The 23939-nt window shown below is 33.9% G+C and overlaps 1 protein-coding gene across 2 annotated transcripts in view; it reads right to left on the reverse strand.

Annotated features, from left to right (window-relative positions):
• The window catches only part of Cep112 (centrosomal protein 112), a 344883-nt gene that overhangs the window by 239477 nt on the left and 81467 nt on the right, over positions 1–23939 (reverse strand). For both annotated transcript variants that reach the window (XM_042665492.1, XM_042665493.1), the window contains 5 exons: positions 17725–17879; positions 17241–17370; positions 16565–16657; positions 15460–15519; positions 6685–6764 (listed from right to left, as the gene is read on the reverse strand). In XM_042665492.1, coding sequence (XP_042521426.1) covers positions 6685–6764; positions 15460–15519; positions 16565–16657; positions 17241–17370; positions 17725–17879 — 518 coding nt within the window. The remainder of the gene's footprint in view (positions 1–6684; positions 6765–15459; positions 15520–16564; positions 16658–17240; positions 17371–17724; positions 17880–23939) is intronic.

A 23939-nucleotide genomic window follows, 5' to 3' on the forward strand; every position in this document is an offset into this window, starting at 1 on the left:
TTTCTTTTTGCCAACAATGAGAAGAGTGAGGCTGAAATCAGGAGAACAACTCCTTTTCTAAGAACCACAAAAAATAAAATAAAATACCTAGGAATTAACTTAACCAAAGATGTAAAGGACTTCCATGATGAAAACTTTAAAAACTTGAAAAAAGAAATTAAAGCAGATTTAAGGAAGTGGAAAAACTTCCCATACTCCTGGATTGGGAGGATTGACATCATGAAGATAGCAATACTGCCAAAAGCTATCTACAAATTCAATGCCATAACCATTAAAATTCCAACAATATTCTTCAATGATATAGAAGAAGCAATCCCAAAATTAATATGGAATAATAGAAGACCCCGAAGAGCAAAAACAGTCCTTAGCAGTAATAACAGTGCTGGAGGAATATCAACACCAAACTTTAAGCTCTATCACAAAGCCATAGTTATTTAAAAAAGAAAAACAGCTCAGTACTGGCACATGGTCAGGCCTGAGGATCAATGGAATAGAACAGAAGACTCAAAAATAAACCACCTAATGGCCTCCTACTTTTTGATAAGGAAGTCAAAAACACAGAGTGGAAGAAAAACAGCCTCTTCAATGAATGGTGCTGGCAGAATTGGCTACATATATAGAAAACTGAACTTAGATGCTTATATATCAACCAGTACCAAAATTAATTCCAAATGGATCAAAGACGTCAATGTTAGATCAGATACACTGTAATTACAGGAAGGGATAGAGGAAACATTAAGGCTCCTTAGCACAGGTCGAAACTTTCTAAATAAAAATCCAGAAACACAACAAATCAAAGAAAGGCTGGATAAATGGGATTGCATTAAACTGAAGAATTTCTGCATGGCAAAGGTCATAGCTAGCAGGATAAATAGAAAGCCTCCAGACTGGGAAAAGATCTTTACTAGCTATAGATAAAACAGGGGCTTCCTATCTAAAATATACTTAAGAGCTCAAAAATTAACCCCTCCAAAAATAAATTGGCAAAGAAACAACCCCATTAACAAGTGGGCTAAGGACTTAAAAAGAGACTTCTCTGAAGAATTAGGAATGATTAATAGACACATGAAGAAATGTTCAACTTCTCTGGCCATCAAAGAAATGCAAATAAAAACAACACTGAGGGTCTACTTCACCCCAGTTAGAATGGCTATTATCAAGAAAACTAATAATAACAGATGCTGGAGAGGATGTGGCCAAAAAGGACTGTTACTATACTGTAGTGGAAATGTAAACATGTTCAACCACTCTGGAAAGTAGTATGGAGGTTCCTCAAAAGACTAAACGTAGAGCTTCCTTATGACCCAGCAATCCCATTCCTGGGCATTTACCAGATAAGGCCACACCAAAGCTACTAGCACAATCATGTTCACTGCAACATTATTTACCATAGCTATAATATGGAATCAACCCACATGCCCCTCAGTAGATGAATGGATCAATAAAATGTGGTATATATACACAATGGAATTCCATGTTTCCATCAGAAAGAATGGCAATGCTTCATTTGTATGGAAATAAAGACTTGAAAAACATTATATTAAGGGAAGTAAGCCAGACCCAAAAAGCATAGGTTCATTTGTAATAACTAGAATATGTCTACGATATTTTTAGTAATGTATCACAATGGCTCAATAGTAATGTGTATATGACCATATGAAATGATGCTTATTGAAATGAACTCCAAAAACTGTAAGCAAGAGTTTTTTTATTATACTGTTTGCAGTTATTTATTTTTTCTTTCCTCTTTCCCCTTTCATTTATTCCCTGTTGTCACTGTTTTTGATTTCCGTATCCATATCACAGAAAAGGTGAGGCAAAGGGTAACCAATGCAACAGTGATGCTCACTAGACATTATATTGGAAATGAACTTTACAACTTGGAGGACAGGGGAGTCATGGTGGGGGAGTGGAAGAAAATGAGGGAGGAGGTAACAATGTTCAAAAAGAAATGCACTCATTACCTTACTTAAGTAACTGTAACGCTCTGTACATCATCTTTACAATAAAATTGAAAATAAACCCACAAAGTGAGTTTGAACAAGAGATAGGTAAACAGGTGTCAGGAATTACCAGGGAAGCTTCGCATAATGTCTATTGTGCTAAAGAAGCAGCTAGAGAGACTGAGTGTGAATTCCAAGGCCAACTCCTTTCCTTTGAGCTTCCAATAAGCTCTTTACTACTCTCAGCTTTTACTTCCTCCTCTGTAAAATACGATTCTATTACCTTACAGGAAAACTTACTCATGCATCTAAAAATAAACAACATGGTACATAGCATAAGAAGCAAAAAATTCACAGCAACAATAAAACAGTGCTAAACAAACAAGTCAATGAAAGCACCTCTGGTAAGGAACTTTGGATTAAATACAAAGCTAATAGAGATAGAGATAAATTAAAAAATATCTATATAGTTTAACCTGAAAGAAAATGTAAATTAGCTTCAGGAATTTTAATCTGGAGACAGAAAAATACCTATTCCCTCAAGACAAAAAATGCTTTTCTCTTAAAATGTCAAAATACTTGGTACCTGTGATTCACCCATGATAATGCCTTTCTCCAACATCTATTGATGTTTTACACATATGCATTTAGAGCCAGAAACTCCTAGAAAACATCTGGACTGAAGTAAAGGAGGAATGATGGTAACGTACTATACAAGAAGATGAATCTCCACAGTTAAAGGAACAAAGATAAATATGAGAATAGGAAGAAGAATATGAATTCAAAATATGTGGCTGACTATAAAATTCATTCATTCAGAAAAATCAAAGATTCAGAATGCATGTTATGGAAAGGATTATGATTAGTAAAGCAGAGTTTCTAGAGGTGATGTTTTCCTAGAAACCTGGAACTTCAAGAGCTGCCAAATGTACCTCATGGTAGATCTTAAAGAGAATTGTAACCATTATATAACTCAGCATAGAGCAGGACAATCTATATGCAAACATACTCTATACCACCATCCCCAGGAAAGTATATACACAATAGAGGCTCTAAAATTGTTTAACAAAAAATTATTAAGATCAGATAAAATCTACCTTATTCAAGATTGAGGAATATGGTTAAAAATAGTAATTAAAGCCTGAAAGCTATAGAAGAATCAGGGAAAAATAACAAAAATTAAAACATGATTTTAAAAAAGCAAAAAGTCCAAAATCCTACTCCCCCCTCCAAAATCAAGAATGCAGAACAAAATAAGAGCTCATAATGAATCAGCAAGGAATAGAAATGTAAATCAATTATATCATAAAACATACACTCAAGAATAAAAAAGATGAAAATTAGAAATATGAAGCAATGTATAAAAGAGTAATGTATAAAGATATGGAAAACAGTGCTAAGAAGAATTGGAATTAAATCTTTAAAATGGACTTGCTATAGTGAATAATTTTATGGAAAAATTGACAATTTTACTCCCACATTGCATCCTAGAATAAATACATAGATGGATAACTAGAGGATATACCATAATGATAAAAGATACTCAATTATAATGATAAAAAGAAAAGTACTTAACATCTTAATAGAAAACATTACCACAAGTAAAAACCAAGTGGGTACCTTACAAAAGTTAACTCAGCAAAGCTATTAGACCTAAATGTAAAAATGTAAAACCCAACTGTAGCTGTTCAGGAGGCTGAGATCTGAGGATCACATCTTAAAGTCAGCCCAGGCAGGAAAGTCTGTGAGACTCTCATCTTCAATTAACAACCCAAAAAAGCTGAAAGTGGAGTTATGGTTCAAAAATGGAGCTATGATTCAAGTGGTAGAATGCCAGCCTTGAACAAAAGAAGCTCAGGGACAGCACCTAGGCTCTGAGTTCAAGCCCCAGGACACAAAAAAAAAAAATATTAAAGGGAAGAAAGTGTCAGAGATAAACAATTGTATATGAGGAATAAATTGTCACTCTACAGTGCTCATAGTTTACTGTGTACTCATGGTAATTTAAAATGTAACAGGAATTGGCTCTACTCAATGTGATTACAGGTGATGTTGATATCAAGACTTCACCCTCCAAGGACTTTAAATAGGTGTACTTTCCTATAGCATTATAGTCAATAGTATAAAAATAGAGTTCCCTTTTAGATTAGCCTAGGATTTGAATGGTAGTGAAAATAAACTTTAAAAAGAAATTCAATTATAAGATAACCTCACTTATTTCTAGTGACATTTAACCCAACTTTGATATAATTCATCTAATTCTAGTTAAATGAATCCAAAAAGAAAATACATGTCAAATATTTTCTTCCTACTCTCCAATCTATAAAAAAGAGCTATGTTGTTGTGGAAATGTCACAATGAGCCATTACCTCTATTGTAAAACTAATGTATGTTAATATAAAATACCTCCATATGTCAAGAAGGATGAAGGAGATTTGAATACTGTTGAAAAGCATTACTTGCAACTATGGAAGTGGAACAAAAAAATCTGTTGAGGATTTTGTTGAGAAGAGAGCAAGGAGAGTGATAGAGGGGAATGAGATTGGAAAACACTATGAACGTGTGGAGCTGTAACAACAGAAATTCCTCCTGTGTAACTAACATACACTACATAAAAACAGACATCTATCATTTCAGCAGTCACATTATAGGCGAATATGAAAATCTGACATATTTGACTAATGCATCACGGATTGTATATGTTCCTAACGAGTAAAGTGTACATCTGCAATGGTTCTATTACATAATCTGAATTAGCCTTTAAATACAACTTGAATACAATCCAAATGGATCACAGATTTGAAAGTAAAAACCAAACCATTTACATAGCAAAAGATAACAAATGAATTTTCATCATGTCATTTTTAACAAGGAGATGGCTAACTAAATTATAGTATAACAAACACATAACTATAAAACAAAAAAGCTCTTTGTGTCCCTATATGAAGTTATCTTCAAGATACATTGACAAGTATAATTTGATAATACATGGAACAAGAGGGGAATGTATGATAACCAGACATTTATGCTTGGATGAAGAAGAATATACAAACTGTTGGGACACTGCTTCTTCCAAGAACAGCAAGGTACAGCCAGAGAGCTCCTGGGGTGAGAGGAGGAGCCTTTTCCCTGTACATTTTTTTAATTTATTTTATGTTTTTCTTTTGCACATACTAGACAACTGTCCTACCACTGAGCTATATCTATCTATAGCCTATGCAACTTTGGAATCTTAAACCACACAACTGTATTCTTTAGCTTCAAGTTTTTAAAACTAATACAATTAGTTACTATTTCACTTTCTCTTCTAGGTTTATTCACAGCAAAATCTGGACAAAATTTAATGGAATATTTCTACCTAAATAATCAAATGTTTTACATATTTACAACTTATATAGTACTAAACTTTGTAGAAAATTACATAAGCATTGAGATAATAGTGTAATTGAAATACAATTCAAGATAAAGATTCAAAAGCAGACTCAAGGAAATATTCAGAATTCATGAGCTACATTTTAACAAAGCTGCACTATTAATTTGCATTAGCAATATTAACAGACCTCTGGCCATGGGTTATAGTTCAAATTGGAATTTGTTTTATCTGTCTAATAAAGCACTGAATGTTTTATTTATAGTTTATACATTAAATCAGATCTATAAATATGCATGTATAACTTGCAAGTACAATCAAACAACACTGTTTTCATTAAATAAGGGCATATTTCCTGTAGGGTTATTTTTAATCATATCACCTAAAAACCAATTTATACTAACAAAATTACTACTGTATGTGTAGGTATGTTATATGTGTATTATATATATATATATCGGCTACATTTTTATTAAATTTTATCTATATCATTGATCATCATCACTACTGTATATTTTTAGTACTACTTGAAAACATAAAGCTATCTCTATTAGTATCAGTGTAAAAATATTTATGTTTACTATTTAACAGTACAGAAAAGTTAAAACAGATCAACATAAGTCTGTTTCAAGTCATCTTTATATTTTACTAAAAAAAGAGCTTGAAAAGTACCATCAAAAAGGTTTTGAGGTTTCAATAACTACTTTAAAATAGAAAATGCAAAGTTATTTTTATAGTATCCAAAACTTAGTAATCAATTTTGTTAACAAAGGAATATTGAAAAAAAACAAGAAATAATTCACACATATACTTTTACCTGTTTTGACAGGGTATTGGGGGAATGGTGTGTTCTAGGGATCAAACCTAAAATACTGTTTATGCTGACAGATTATTAACTTCTCTTAAGAAATAGAGGATATTTTACAATATTAATTCAGTTACACTAAATTATTTTCTGTGTGTAACATTTCCATTTGCCAGTCTATTAACTTCCCCATACTTTGCTTACATTAAAAAATAAAAAATTAATATATAAAATTCATATCAACACTAAGTAATTAATACATATATACAAGAAACATTAAAAATGGTAGTAAAGCAGAAACATTAGTTTTATTTTCTAGAACCAACAGTAAGAAAACATATGAAACCATTAAGTTCTATTTTCCTATATTAATATCACAAAAACAGCCAAATTGAATTTTCTCCTTAAAAAAATATTTACTTATAAAGAGGCATCTGATGGCAAATCAATGCAAACGAATCCAAACCAAATCTTCTGCAAAATGTGATACTTGCACTCTTATTAATTTGGCTCATGGCTTAGTGTAAATAATATGTTTTTAATAGATATATTATGGTTTTACTCACTTCAATGCTTCCTCAAATTTATGGACTTTCTTTTGTGCATCTTCTTTTTCTTTTTCAAACTCACTCTGTAATTCATGAACCTGCCATGAAAAATATGTGGAATTTACTAGATAACAAAGCATATGCAAAAGGAGAAATTAGAACAATGAAATAGCATTTTCAAATCCACTTGTAGCATAAAATTAGACTACTTCAAGAGAAACTTGAGAGAGTCTTGTGGCAAGTCATGCTTGTAATCTCAGCTATTTAGGAAGCAAAGGTAAGACTGTAATTCAAGGCTAATCCAGAAAAAATCATGAGACCCTATCCCAGAAACAAACTAAAAACAAAAGGATTTGACATGTGCCTTGGGCAAGCACAAGGCTCTGAGTTCAATCCCTAGTACTGCCAAGGAAAACAAGCACAATACAAACTTGCCCAATCATAATCATTTAGTATAAAATGATTTTAATACTATACTGCCATTATCAATTCCTTATCCAAAGCTTAATAACTGCTTGAAATATTATTACATATGAATACCTCTTTCCTGTCTTCTCCCTCTCTCTTCTTCTCTTTCTCCCTCCTTCTCCTTCTCTCTTCTCCCTTTCCCTTTTCTTCAGCCCTCTCTTTTTTCTCTTCTCTTTCATCCTTCTCCTCACCATCTCTGTCTCTATCTCGGTCTATCTGTCTATCTGCCGCCCCCCCTCTCTCTCTTTCAGTTCCAGTACTACAGCTTGAACCCAGGGCCTGGGAGCTGTCCCTTAGCTTTTTCTCTCAAGGCTGGCACTCTACCACTTGAGCCACAGCTCTACTTCTGGCTTTTTGGTGGTTAATTAGAGGTAAGAATCACACAGACATCCCTGCCTGGGGGGCTTCAAACTGAGATCCTCAGGTCTCAACCTCCCGCATAGTTAAAATTATAGCCATGAGCCACCAGCATCCAGCTATAGATTCTCTTAAAAAATTCAAAAAGAAAGCAATCATTCTCATTCTTTAAAGGGTAGTTTAATCAAAGGAAAAGAGTCTCATAGACTGGAAAGAATGTAATAAATAGTATGTCTATATTCCCCAGTACGGAAGAGTTATGAGGAAACACTCTTCTGCTGGGCATGATTTGTATACCCACTACCACCACTGAGAGGAAATCCTCCCACCATCACTGTCTCCTTTCTTGAGCAAGTAGGATAGAAGCATGAACGATGACAGCTAATTGGAAATGTTTCGCTAGGAATCTTGAAATATGCAAAGAAAAGTTTGATAGCTGATTGGGAAGGAGGGGTAAACAGCAGTCATTGTGCTACCCCTATGGCAAGTGAGGGAGCAGAGTCCAGGCAGTAAGAAAAGTCTTAACTGACAAGAACAACCTACCACAGATGTGCTGAAAACTCCAGTGAGTCTGCACATGAAATAGGTGGACAGTATGACAAAAGAGGAATGACAAAAACAACACACTCATTCGCACGTACATGCACACACAGACACTCCCCTCACAATACAGTAAGCCATATTGAATACTCATTTAACTAGCCAAAAATAGCAATGTTTATCAGCTTGATGGGGACCTATGGAACTCAAATCTTTTATAGTCCTTGGTCATTTCTTTTGTAATTCTCTTGTAGTTTTCCTTTGTCACTGCTATTTATTTTACTTTATATGGGGGGGGGGAGTGTTTGTCATTAAAACATTTGTCAGATTTAAAACTTAAAACACTTCCATATTCCATTTGGATTCTCTTAGCACATACTACATTACTTGATACATAGTAAGCATGTACACTGAAATACAAACATGACCTAAATTACATGAGCACCAATCTAATATAAATCTAGTCTAACAAAAGAAATAATGACCATAATTATGTAAATGTAGAGAATTTATCATTATATGGCCTAATGTATAGAATTAAAGATAAAAAGTCCAAAATGGAACTTAAAGATGGCCCAATATAAAGATTTTGCAGGGCTGATCTCATGTGAAGATTTTGCAAACTTGTTTTATGCCTGTAAATCCTTTCTTGAAATAAAATCTTGCCTGGCTGGTTTTTCAACACTGATGGCTAGAGTAGGACAGTGGGTATCCTAGTCTTGTTGCTGATCTTCCAGGATAATCTTTCACCTTTTCTCCATGGAACATAATTCCGGCTGTGGGTTTATTACATATGGCCTTTATTATGTTGAGGTGCATTCTATGTAACCCGCTGAGATTTTTAATCATGAAAGGCTGCTGTATTTTGTAAAAGGCTTTTTTTCTGTATTTATTGAAACTGTGAGATTTTTAACCTTAATTTTGTGATGTATTATATTTATTGATTTGCAGACGTTAAAGAATTCAGGGGATAAATGCCATTTGATCAGGATGTCTGATCTATAATGGTGCTGAATTGTTATGGTGTTTTGTTGTGGGTCAGACATATTGGCCTGTAATTTTTTTCTCTTGTTCTATCTATAGTTCTTACTTTCACCACTGACAGTATAAAGATTACACTAATTTTCAAACCTCTATTTCTCTAATATTCAGCAATTGAAAAATTAATTCCCACTAGCGTGATTCTTTCCAAATCACTTAGTACATGTTTACTTTTCCTACTGGTTATCTTTTTTCTTGTACACAATCTAAAAATATGACCCAGGTCGAATTTTTAGTTTTTAAATTTTACATACCTTTCCTTCAATAATATCTTGTGGCATTTGCATTTTTTATCATGTCATATACACAATAACATTTAAATTCACCTGTTTTGATCATTTTAGCATCAGTATCTTTCCTTTTTCATCTTGAGTATTTTTAATTTGGATTTTTGATTATTCTTATTCTTAAGTAGGTTAGTATCTTATCTAGTAACATTATTTCTCAAAGAGAACATCTTAGTGACATGTCTTCTGGGACTTTGCATATCCAGTAATGTCATTCTATTGCCTTCACACATGAAAGAAATCTTGTGCAAAAATATTCTTATGATACATTTTGGCCCCCAAACACATGACACAATGCTATTTTAATGACATTTAAATGTATGACTAATAAGATTAACATCTAAGTTTTGTTCTTCCCTTTCCCTCATTTGAACCCACAAAAATCTTTTTTTTGTAATTCAAATGTTTTTTCAATCTTTTTTTATTTTATCCAGTAAAAGGTGAATCACAGATGTATACATACAAACCTCCAGAAGAGTTTTAATTGGGGTTAATTTTCTTCTGAGACCTCTTTCCATTTTTATATATTGTTTTTCTATTTTCTACTTATCATCTCTTCCAAAATTTTGTATTCTTTATCTTTTCCTTTGCAATGTGAAAGGTAATTATGTTTTATTTTCATATAATTAATTCAGTTGTTTACATCTCATCTATCATTGCAGCTTCCATGTCCATTTTAAATCTTCTGTTGTGCTTTTAGTTTCTTTCCAGCTCTTATGGCAACTGCCACCATTTTCCTGTTGTCCTTTTCTTTCCTTATGATATGTTTCTCCTGCAGACAGATCTGCTTGCATTCTGCAATGAATATCTTGCCATTGTCTTCTGGAGTAATGGATTTTCAGAAGAAACATTCTTTACCTGAGTCTTCCATATTATGCATTTAGTCTTTTACTTTACATCATTTTCCAACAGACCCCATTTGGCTTTTACCACCTACTCTCCCTTGAACCATGTTCACCATTCAGATATGATACTAGACCAAAAGTATAGTGGGTATAAGCTTGCTTCTATTACATGTCTCTCAGCACTGTTTCCTTCTCAGAGCTACAGTTAAAACCCAGCTCCCTGGACAATTCCCAAGGGAGTTTTAACTGGATTATCCTGCAGGTTTGATTCTCTGGTGCACTGAGATACCTTTACATGCAAAAATAACAGGGAACTGCTATCAGAGTGACTGACAAGTCAGTAGTATTCTACACACTGAAACTGTACCTCCAATGTACAATACTATCATTACTTTCCCTCTATTTACTGTCTAGTATATTTTTCTAGGACTCAATTCTCTGCATGACAATTGAGATTTATCCCTTTAAACGAAACATTTAAAAATCAATCATTCTGAGGAAAATCTATGTAAAACTGAATGGCAAGTAGGAATCAAATATCTGGAATCATACTTACTGGTTTGCATCATTACCCCATCAGTTGCTTATTGTAAAAAATTGGATATAATAGTAAGTATATCAGAGTTATTATAAAGTAATGAATTACTCTAGGTAGAGCTCTTCATATAATACTATGAACATGACAAGTGCCTTTGTTTTTCTCCTACTATATTTTTACTATATGCTGAAGATTCTTTTCAGATTATGTTTTTATTTTGACCTATATTTTAGATAGATGTGGTAAGGGATAGTTAACTATTATATACATAAGAAATCTTTGCATAGTATTTTCATCTCAGTAAAAAGGGACTACCAATCAATACTGTTGTTAGGTTAAAAATACTTGTTTTGAACTTTACAACTTTGGTGTGGGGGGGGCAGGGAGGTTTCGGTGGGGGTTGGGGGTAGGATGGGAAGGGATGGGAAGGGGAAACAAAGGAGGAGGCTACAATGCTTGATTAAAAAATGTACTCATTATCTTGCCCATGTAATTGTAACCCCTCTATACAGTATTTTCACAATAAAAAAAATAAAAAGAAAAAAAATACTTGTTTTTTAGGATACCATGGTTCATGTCTATAATCCTACCTCCTTAGGAAGCATAGATTGGGAGAATAGAGATTTATAAAGAGCCAGGGCAGACAACTGAGACCCTTTCTCAATAAATAGTTGGGGATTTTGGCACATGCCTGTCTTCTGAGCTAGTTCTCAGGCTGAACTAGGCAGTATGTGGCCAAGGGAGTACATGGGAAGGAAGTAAGATCCTATCTCAAAATAATCAGTACAACAAAAAAGGGCTGGAGGTATGGCTCAGTGGTAGATCACCTGCCTAGCAAGCAAGAAACCTTGAGTTGTAATCCTAAAATTTCTCACACAAATTATTTATTTTTATATAAAATAAAACAACTCAGAGAGATGTAATATTATTGTTCAACCTCTCCTTTTTATGTGTTTATTTTGTATAGGACAGAGTCTTGAAATGTTGCCAATGGTAAAGAGAATAAGGCTGGTAATAATTTATTTTTTCTCAGTATATATTAATACCAAAAATGACTTTAAAAGTGTTAATAATGAAAATATAAAACAAATATTTAAAGATACATAATAAATTGTCAGAAATGAGATCTGCTAAAAATAAATAACTGATTTAGGTATCCATAAGCACATTTATTAATCATTGTTTTACATTTTTTACTGCCTTCTATTGGAGAAAAGGACCTAGGCTAGCCATCACCTGGGTTAGATAGCACTATAATCCCAGCTACTCAAAGAGGCTGAGATCTGAGGATCTCAGTTTAATGACAGCTAGGATAGACAAATCCAAGAGAATCATCACCACTGAACCAGCAAAAAGTCAGAACTGGATGCCTGGTTCAAGTGATAAAGGACCAGTTATGAGGAAAAATGCCAGACCAGAGGAAAGAAGGCTTTGAGTTCAAACCACAGTACTAGGATATATACACATACCCTCTTCACTCTCCCCTCCCCTCCCCCCCCCTCCTCTCCTCTCTCCTCTCTCCTCTCTCTCTCTCTCTCTCTCTCATATACTCCACAAGGACTTAATAGAAGAAACTGTGCTAAAAATATCAGAAACTAGATATACAGTAGCAGACATGATAGCATGGGAAAGAACACCAAATCTGGTGCTACACCAAACATCAAGTAGCTAAACAACTCCCTCCATATCTTGAAATCACTCTTATCTAGTTTCTCTATATAAAAAATATGGCACATCAGATTGCATTCTCTTTCTAAATCTGCTGCACAATTCCATTTTTATAAAACCTTAGGAAAGCACATATCCTACTAAGGAATAATCATATCTATAATAGTTAGAAATACTGTCCAACATGTTAGATGTAAAGGCTTAGAAATTTAAAATTATTATAAACATAATTAAAAGAAATACATATGAATGCCAGGCACGGAATGACTATATTTAAGTTGTTTAAAACCCCATCATAATTCACATTGTATCTGTCTAGTAGTAATGTTGGAATGATTTTAAGTAACTAACTCTGTTCCAGCATTCTTAGATAGTACATGTTTCGCATCTGCCTCATTTAACTTCTTTAGATAAACAGCACCATCTTTTATTCTCCAGTGTCTGTTCGGAAAACAGTGATAGGTTATTTGTAGGAGGCAGGTGTTTCCTTGCTAGTAAAATCAGTTAGTCTAACCATTTCCTGATTTAATAGATTAAGAACCTTCATTAAACAATGATAGTTAGTTTTACTACCTTTTATTTGTTTGACGTTCAAAGGTCTTGAAAGCAAGCAACAGCCACCAGAGATCAATAAAGGCCATTAGATAGTATGTGTGTGCTTAAATTAGGGATAGCATCTGATGCTGTTTCTTTTACCTCCCATTCTGCTGCTTTTGAATTGGCATGAGGAATATAATGTCATTCAGATGGCATTTCCTCCTCCTGAACAGATATTCAGAATCAAAGGTATGTGCACACCTGTAATGCTGTCTCACAAACAAAAGCCCTATACATCCCATTTAGCTATCCAGTTACACAGTCCAAGACTATCTAAGATTTATGTCAGCTATTTGAGCAGTTAAAAAGGATATTCCCTAAGGGGGGGCGGGTACAAGACATCAAATCTTCAAGGCTTGAGATCACAGCAGGTTTAATAAGGAAAGAAGAACAGATGTCAATTTAAAAGAGAGATTATGGGATTAATTGTAAAACAAAAAGTGGTATGCCGAGTAACATTTTCTTCCAATATAAATAATGTTAGAAACAGATGCAATGTGAACACATATGGTTATTCTTTCGATTGCTATTACTGTAAACAAGTCTTATTTACACTAAAAACAATTAATACACTTTATTAAAAAGCTAAGCCATTGATAGATAGCTAATGGAAAGAGAACAGCTGCAGTTAGGATGTCTAATAAAAAAGATTCCAGTTTGCTCCCTGAAGTGAGCTAAAATAGGAGTGGTCAGCAGGTTACTGGAGAAAGATGAACTGAACTCTCAATTCTCTTCCTGGTGGATACTCACTGGACAGAGGGACTGATAGCACAAGCTTAATTTACTTAGTAGTAAATACCCAAGGAAAGATAGTAGTAAGAGAAAAGATTGTCAATGAGGTCAATCTCTCTATTTAACAGTAGGACTTAAAGATCAGGAGAGGAGTATATTCTTTCATGGTTAGTAGGTACCTTCTCCTTGGCACCAGCCTATCTGCTCACAGGTACACAGATAGCACCACTCAGGAAAGCTGACCACAGAGTGTAATAGAGCAGGAGAGTGAGGTACTCTGTAGCACAATGAACAATGGACCAGCAAGTATACCCAGAGTATCCAGATGCCTTCCTTATACAGTAGGCAGTGAGGCTTAGGTAATGCTCTTCTTTGGGTACATAAAATATTAAGAAAGCTGCACACCTCGGCAGTAAAAAACTGAAAAAAAACTTCTTTATTTCAATAAAACCATTATTTCCCTTCCTGTTTACATATCAATGCATTGAGCTGTATTAATACTGCAGAAGTAAGAAAATTCATAATCATGTATAAGTTGTTATGTGTAAGGAGAAATATAGCTCTAAATAACAGCCTTCCTCCACATCGCTTGGATATACTAAGCTCTTGGAGGGCAATGTCTAATTCTCCTTAAGCTTACCTTGTACCTAATACAATATCTTACCCAATATAAGAAATTAATGGGTAGCTACTGTGTGACTACATGAATAGATAAAATGTGGTTTAAGAATGCTGTGATACAGGGTTAGGGATTTAGCTCACTGGAAGGGTACTTGCTTGGCAAGTGCAAGGCCCACAGTTCAGTCCTCAGCTTTGGAAAAAAAAAAAAAGCTAAAAAGAATGCTGTGATAAAGCCAGGTGTTGGTGGCTCATGCCTGTCAGCTACTCAGGAGGCTGAGATCTGAGGATCACTTCAAAAACAGCCCTGGCCACAAAAGAAAGTCAGCCATAAAACTTTTATTTTTACCACTATTTTATTCTCTGTGTCTCACAGTAAGTTCAGAACTGAAGTGTCAGTCACAAAAATATAGACTGCTGTACTTTGCTGCATAACAAGTTACTGTCCCTTAGTTATTACTGGTAACAGGTATTAACATGTCAGTAGAAATATACGCAATTCTAAATGACAAGAAAAAATCATTACTCAAGTAGCAGTCAATTCCTCCACTCTTTTATGTTCTTTGCTTAAATAGACAAAGTTCTTATTGCAAAATTACAAAATTCTTCCTACTGTAGTATATTTTTAAATTCATAGAAAAAAGACATAATTCAAGGTGTTTTGATCAGAGGTTAAGATAATAATCCTTGGAGAATAAAGTAATAATATTCAGTGTACATATATAAAAACGAAGCCAGGTAGCTTGAGGGGATGGGTGTGGTTGAGATAGGGAGAATGATAGAAGGGATGATATTGATCAAAGATACATTGTACTCATAAACTGATAAATTGAATTGAGAGCACTTTGTAGAACTATCTAAAGATAATTAAACCTTCAAGATAATAATAGTTTTTCACTGATTAAATATAACACATAAGTTGTGTTTCAATGTTGAATAGTAATTGAAGAAACTTCAAAAATATGAAAAGTATTTTGACTACTGACATTAACTTAAAAACAGACCACTCAAGAGTTAGAATATAGGACTTCATAAAAATCAGCCCATTACTTGCATCATTTTTTATTTTAACTGTTTTATAATTTCTCCCAAAATATATTACCTTTTTTTCATAAGTGTGTTTTAAATTATTTTTCTCCATTTGAAACTTGCTTTCTTGATCCTGTAAATAATAAAATGTTTATTTTATTACATTTTTAAGTTGCTACTAAAATTAGTGATTCAATGAAATCATTAAATGTATTTGGTGTCAAACTTCAGAGTTTTGCTTTGGGGGTACTGGGAAGGGGAGACTGAACTCAGGACCTTGTGCATGCTAGGAAGACAACAATGAAGCCTCTCCATCAGTCCTTTTTATGTGCTGTTTATTTTGAGAAAGTCTCTCTCTGCCTGGGCCAGCCTGGACTACAGTTCTCCTATATGTACTTCTCTACCTTGCTGGGATAACAGGCATGCACCACTGTGAATAGCCACTGGGCTCCCCTGCATAATTAGGTAAGTGCATGCCACCATACCCAACCACATCAACTTTTAAGGACAGGCTGGCCTCCAACCACAATTCCTCTATTACCCTTCACAAGAAGCTAGAGATACAGACTTGAACCAGCAATGTTATGTTTTGATATTATTGAAAAGGCCTTACCCATCTAATTTTCTAAGCCACAAGCAGAAACTTGAATTTATATTACAAGGCAAAAAAACTCAGTTATCTCAAGATGTCACTGGTCCCAAAAGTATCTATTCTATAGTGTGAGAGGATCTTTCTGATCTTTGGATTAAGTGATTAAGAATGGCCAAGTCAGTAAGAAAATGATAAATTTTAAGTTATATCACATACTAGTCTTTAATAGACTTTGACCATAAAGAAAAGGATAAGAAAAAGAGAGAGAAGAAAAAAGAGATAATGAAGATTATCAGATAGTTTAAAAAGGGGAAACTTTTAAAATAAAATGCTTAGATAAAATTCATTTTTGTAAAAATTAATCTCTAAAAAGGAGATCATCTTAAAATTATTGTCCTTCATTCTATACATGTTATTCGTATCTACGCTTGTCAGTTATAATAAGTAAAAGGAAAAACTATACAATGCAAAAAATAGAATCAGGAATGGCTACCTACAGAAGTGCTACTTCTGAGTGCCTACTAATATAGGATTTAAAAAGGCAAGGTGAGTTTGAAGCACTGTTCTGTCTAAAAATAAGACTCACAATGATCTGCTGCTTCCTTTGAAGTTCTGATTCCTGTACCTGCTGCCTTAATTGACAGATATTTTGTTCTAATTCTTCAATCATACCAGATGTCTAGAAAAACATAAAGAGGAATAAAAAGTAGAATATTGATTTTTGCAACATTTTGTAACTTCTGGATTAAAAAACTACATTTTTTTTCTCCTGAAAATTCAATCAGAATCTTTCAATGAATGAAAACATTTTTAAAAGATAAAAGTAACCTTCTAAAGTAAAAATGTAAATGTATAATAAGTTATGGCACATAGCACTATTATAAAAATAATCAGTTTATAGGAAAATTTTTACATTTTAAAACTTAGGTAGAACCAATACTTTGAAATAAAATAATATATACAATTAATCTAATAATGTATTATTTTAAAACTAAAATATTCTCAAAATTCATGTTTTCCTTCTTTAAAACCTTTGTAACTTAAATGGGTTAACTTATAGCAGGATTTAGTTTATCAAATATTTATGTTATTCTGCCAACTGAACAATTAGCATTTTTAACATTTTAAATATCAAGAAAACATTTTAAAGAAACTGGAGACCAATTTTTTCAGTGCCAAATAACTAGCCTCTATATTGCTGTCTATGCTAAAGCTGAGCAAAACGAATGACTTCTTTGTGTGGATGATCTGTCAGGACATACCTTAGAAGTTGAGAGGGAATGTTCTTGTTTCAAGAGGTTCATATCAGTATCATGTTTGATTTGTAATAGTTTCATATTTTGCTCATAATCATTTACAAGATGCTCTTTTTCTTCATGAAGTATGTTGTGCCTAAAAGCAGTAAGATTTAAAAAAACAAAGTCCTAATACTTCAGAACCAGTCTATCTGGTTGATAGTTGATAGCTATTTAGTTGTTTTCTTGTTTTATCAACCTGAACTATATAACAATTAAATCCAAACACATTATCTTTCAATATATCAAATAGGTATACACATTTTTATCAACTGTTGGCAAACATTGAATCTCATACTTAAACTGGACTTCAAAGTATAAATAGTGACAACTAAGTTAGAACATTCCAGATATTAAAAGCACACAATATGATTCATTTTTCCAAATAATCTAAAGAGAAATTTCAGTACTTTATTAACTACACCAATAGATACCTGGTTGCAGACAATACCTTGCCTTTAGTTCTTGTAATTCACTACGTGTTATCTGATAACATCTTTCAAGTTCCATTTTATCTTGAATTAATTTCTGCTTCTGTAAATTACTGTTCTCTGCTTCTCCAGTCAGCTGCTGCACACGGGCTTCCAGCTCTTTTACCACATGGTTCTGAAAAAAACATAACTCATTCTCAGGAAAGTCTCTCACTGATTCCTAACACTTTTTATGTTAGGAATATTACTGTTGTACTTGCTTACCCTTTGTCCCACCATTTATGTGCCTCCCTTATACTCCCAAAGACAGGTAAGCAAACAAACAAGACAAAAGGAAATGAAAACAGAAGCATCAACAAAGAAGGAAAAACCTTCATTTCTATTTCCTGGAGTTCATTTTGATAAATATTATTTTATATGATCAGTTGCACATTGCTATTGCACCTATGTGATCCTCTCCTAAGAATATTCTCCTTTGGTTTCATTGTATGTATGCCTAGAGATCTGTATAATTCATGGGGTCCCAGTGTATTTCTTCTTCTTTTACCATCCAGTGTGTTTACTTGTAGATTTATAGGCACATTCTACTTACTACAAATGAAGGAAACCATGCAACCTATGTTTCTCTGGGCCTGGCTTACTTCACTTAATGTAAGTTTTTCCAAGTCTTTCCATTTCCTTACAAATAGTACAATATGATTCTTTGTAATGGATGAGTAGAATTCCATTGGGTATATCTACTACATTTTCTTGATCCACTGAGGGGCATCTGGGTTGCTTCCATATCTTGTCTATGGTAAACAATGCTGCACTGAACATAGTTGTGCTGGTAACCTTATGTGGCCTTGTTTGTGTTCCTTTGGATAAATGCCCAGGAGTAGAATTGCTGGGTCATACAGAAGGTCTATCTTTAGTCTTTTAAGGAACATCCAGAGTGGTTGAACAAGTTTACATTTCCACCAACAGTGTACTAGAAGTTCCCTTTTGGCCACATCCCCACTAGTATTTGTTATTGTTAGTTTCCTTGATAATGGACATTCTAACTGGGGTGAGGTGAAATCTCAACTATTCATTAGTTTAGATTTGTAAGGTAAGTACTTGCTTACTTGACTTCTTTTATTTGAAGTTTGGAAAAGGTTTTTTAAAATTATAGGAGCAATGAAATGTTTTCAAAAATAAAACCCAGGGAGAGGGTTATGTAACTGTAACTTATGTAACTTAGGTAACTGTAACCCCTCTGTATATCACCTTTACAATAAAAAAATTAAAAACTATATTATTCACCATAGCCAAGATACGGAACCAACCCAGACGCCCCTCAGTAGATGAATGGATCAAGAAAATGTGGTATATATACACAATGGAATTCTATGCCTCCATCAGAAAGAATGACATTGCCCCATTTGTTAGGAAATGGAAAGGCTTGGAAAAATTTATATTAAGTGAAGTAAGCCAAGCCCAAAGAAACATAGGTCCCATGGTTTCCCTTATTTGCAATAACTAGTATATGTCTGAGTCAAGCAGAAAAGGTCAGATAAGTTGATGTTAGTGGAATGAACCCCAAGATAAGTATTCAAATGTTTTTTTGTTTTTTTTCCTTTCATGCAATTGTTTCTATTATATTTATAAGATGATTTCTATGTTGCTTTGTATGTTCCTCCCCCACTGTATAATCCATACTTTCACCGTATTTGATGTTGGTATAATTTGTGGAGGGGAAGGGAAAAAAACAAATTGTTTAAATAGGGATACAGGTGGACCCATTGCAACAATGAGATGTACAAGTCGTTATGTCGAAAAATGAACTTAACAACTTTGGTGGGGGGGGGGGGTGAGGTGAGGATCAGGTGGGGGGAGAGGAGGAGTATGGGAAGGAATGGGAAAGGGAAACAACAAGGAGGCAACAATGCTTGGTAAGAAATGTACTTGTTATCTTGCCGATGTAATTGTAACTCCTCTGTACAGTATTCTCACAATAAAAAAATTAAACATTAAAAAATAAAATAAAATAGCCGGGCACCAGCGGCTCACGCCTGTAATCCTAACTACTAAGGAGGCTAAGATCTGAGGATCGTGGTTCAAAGTCAGCCCAGACAGGAAAGTCCATAAAACTCTTATCTCCAATTAATCACCAGAAAACCAGAAGTGGCACTGTGGCTCAAGTGGTACAGCACTAGCCTTGAGCTGAAGAGCTGAGGGACAGCGCCCAGGCCCAGAGTTCAAGCTCCACAACAACAACAACAACAAAAAAACATAATATCAGGATCATCAGATAACTACTTATTGTTACCAAGTATACAGAAATAGTCTTTAAGTGGTTATACAAAGGAGTTGCCATTCAAAGTAGTTTGGGGATAACAATGCATCTTGGTCAGTGTTTGAATATTTGCACCCCTCCCCAATTCTTTTACATAGTTGCCACATTTGTGCACCAATTTTCATTCATTTCATTTAAGCATTGCTCAATTTTCCCATATTCAAATATCCCTCAACTAAATCATTTGATATTTAAGTTATTTTATATTTTCATCTAGATTAACCACATTTTAAAATCTGGACAAAGCTACTCATGATCTTTTAGGAACTTTTTTCTTATTATAAACCCTGTTGTTTATAATAACAGTAATTATTATTGTTGTTACTATTATTCTTATCTTTAAGTAGTTGTACAAAGGAGTTTCAGTTCAACTTGTCAGTTTGTAAGTAAAACTTACTATTAGGGTAAATAAGCATCAACAAAAGGGACAATTAATTTAAAGCTAAACCTTCAATAAAAAATTGTGAATTATTAAGGAAGGTTAGTATGATGCTTGTTTATGCTATTTCTTTAATAATATTATAACCCCAACATTTTTTCATTGCAGTACTAAATACTAGTGTAACAACCTCCAAATCTGTAAAATGGAAGTAATTTAATGTAATTAAAACTATGGTTTATTAAAATTTTGGCTACTCTGAAGGTGATTAGAAAGATCCAGATTCAAGGTAAGCCCAGGCAAAAAGTTCATGAAACACTCATCTCAACCAAAAAGATTAGCACCTGTCATTCCAGATATAATGGAATCGTAAATAGTAGAAATTCAGTTCAAGCTTTCCCAGGATAAATGAGAGAAATATTATTCAAAACTTATTTAAAGCATAAAGTAATGGGGCATGGCTCAAGTGATAGAATACCTGCCTAGCAAGTATGAAGCCATGAGTTCCACACTAGTACCACAGAAAAAGCATGGTTTATAGATAACTTTTAAAAATAGATACCATTCCTGGCTTGGAGCCTGACAGATATCAGGTGTACAGATTCCTTCTTTATGCATTTTATGCAGTTTGCATCTTACTAAATTTAGAAGCTCCTGTCAGAAGATTGTTTCAATTTTTCTGACACACATCCTAAACTCCTCTTATTTCCTATGTATTAATTGGCTGGAGGAAACAAAAAAAAGAATAAATATTTGTATTTCCAATTTTAAATGGAAAACAAAAGCAATAGATGAAATTTCATTCCTGGTTTTGAAGAAGTAACTTGCAGTAAGGATGAGAGGGTAGATGAGGAGGAGGGGAAGAGAGAGGGAACCTAGACCTGGATGATGAAGATGACTAGAGTTCCTACACCTAAAGGAAGAAGGAAGAAATGCAGAGAGATGGTCACCACTCTCCAAATTGCTTTTGCCTGAAAGGCATTTCCAGTCTTCTTGGGGTGAGGATAAGACAAACCACTCACGAAGAGTGTGGCAAAAGCTAAAAGTTGACGAGCCAAGATCCCTGAGAAAAGAGATGCACAAGACAAGTAAGGTCTTTTTTGTTTGTTTGTTTATTTGTTTGGTGCTGGTTCTATAGTCTGAACTCAGGCCCTTGGTGCTGTTCCTAGGCTTCTTTTGCTCAAGGCTAGCACTCTACTACATGAACCATAGTTTCACTTCTGGCTTTTGGGGTAGTTTATTGGAGACAAGAGTGCTATTGATTTTCCTGCCCGGGCTGGCTTTGAGCCACAATCCTCAGATCTTAGCCTCTTGAATAGCTAGAATTACAGGTATGAGCCACCAGCACCTGACTAAGGAAGGTTTTTTGTGTGTTACAAAATAGAGACAAGAGAAAAGAAATTCCAAGTAGGGGTAAATATGTCCCCTCACATTATTTTTTTGAAAATATGTTCCTTTTATACCTTATTTAAACAGAAAATAAGTATGTTATCTTTATAAAATATTAGAAACTAGCCTAACTGCTAAAGAAATAAGCCAAGGAAAAAAGAGGCTGAATTGATACAGATAAATATGTTTTGCCTAAGGAAAAAGGGTCTCTATCATCCAGGAAGCCAGGCAGCCCACTTTCTTCAAAATGAATAATTGAATACAGCAAAGATGAGAGAAAGTGCTCAGATAAAAGTACAAACTTTTTTCATTAGACAAAGGAAAAAGATGAGAGGGAGAGATATCCAACAAGTCAGAGAAGAAAGTAAGGGACACTAAAACAATACAGTGACCTCCACTGTGTGCATGTCATTGAAATAGTCATAATGATAAAGTGAACTTGAGATTTTAACTCAGGAACTATTCAACTGATCAAAATGTATGAGATCAAAAAGAAAGTAAATGACTATAACATGGGATATAGCTGTTCAAAAAACCAAAACCAAATTATCAGAAGTTATCTCTTTTCCTATTGGATGTCCTGGTTCTGACTTCTGGTCACTCATCCTTGAAATGTGAATGTTCAAGATGTGTACTGGCAAATATGGACAAATAACCCCAAAAGTCACTGATACTTATCCTCCCCAAAGGAACATTTGTGAGATAAGGATAACTGGAACTCTTGTGTGGCATATGTAAGAATGTGAAAGATCTACCCACCGTAGCAACAGTTTTAAATCAAACTATCAAATGATTTAACAATTGCACTTCTGGATTTTTACCAAAAAGCTGAAATTAGGATTTCAAAGACATTTTCACTCTCGTATTCACTGCAGAATTATTCACAATAGCTAAGAGGAAAACCAATATAAATATCCACTGATGAATGGTTAAAGAAAATATGATATATGTTATATGCAAAGCAGTATTATTCAGCCATAAAAGAAGGAAAGTACGTCATGTGATACAACTTGAATAAACCTTGAGGACATCATGCTAAATGAAATAAGAGTCACAGAAGGGCAAATATGTGATTCCAATTATGTAAAATAATCCCCAGTTGTCAAATCCAGAGAAGCAGAAGGTAGAATAATGTTGGCTGGGAAAGGAGAAAAGCTGAACTTTCCACTGAGCTGCTCCTTTCCACTGAGCTGCTGTACAATGGTATAAAAAGTATCAGTCATGGAAAATGAAAAAAAATCTGTAAATCTGCCTTACCACAGTATGCATACAATAAGTGATAGCATATTACTAAGAAACTAGATCCCAAGTTATGTGCTTTTCACTATAATAAAATGAAAAGGAGAAAGAAAAAACAATGGGCACAAATTAACATGTTAAATGTGAATATATGTAAATATCTTTCCCCACTGAATATACAAGACTTCAGGGACCACCACCATATTTCCAAAATGAGGGTAATGACAGTAGCCACCATTGAGGGCACACTATAGGTCAAGCCCTGTGCTAAGTATTAAATAAACTTTATGTCTTTCCCCCAAACTATGAGATAGGCATTAATATCATTTTAAATACAAGAAAAATGAGACTTAGTAAAATTTATTTTCTTGCTTGTACTTACCTTTAGATATAACAGTACACAGCAGAACAGAATCTGCTCTAGCAGTTTCCTAAACTATAACCCAGTTGTCTGTTAAATTGTCTCCAAACCTATGCCATTCTGCTTATGAGATTAACAGAAAAAGTAGCTTGCCAAAATACTATGGGAAGACACATCATTTCATAACACAGAGAACAAAAAAAAAACTTAAATTCTATGCTGGAAACACTTGTGGTCTCTTTCTTAGTCTCCCAAATCGTTGCTGTTGCTATGAGGTAAGATTCTCTTAAATTCTATAATTTGACTGCTTTATGCTTTTTAGTTTGAATCATCAATATCAACAAAGGACAGGAATTTTATTCACTTCCCAGCCCTTTTACTAGAATACTCATCACAAATGAAATAAAACTCAGAAACATGATACTATATAATCTATTAAGGAAATGGAACAGTAGAAATAACATTACCATAAAATGTCCCCTCAATATCCTATTGAAATAAAGATAACTCATTTCCTAATGATTTCTTAAATATATACTTTGGTTGAATA

Source organism: Dipodomys spectabilis, unplaced genomic scaffold (assembly GCF_019054845.1).
Source record: "Dipodomys spectabilis isolate Male_0828 unplaced genomic scaffold, ASM1905484v1 ptg000329l, whole genome shotgun sequence".
NCBI lineage: Eukaryota > Metazoa > Chordata > Mammalia > Rodentia > Heteromyidae > Dipodomys > Dipodomys spectabilis.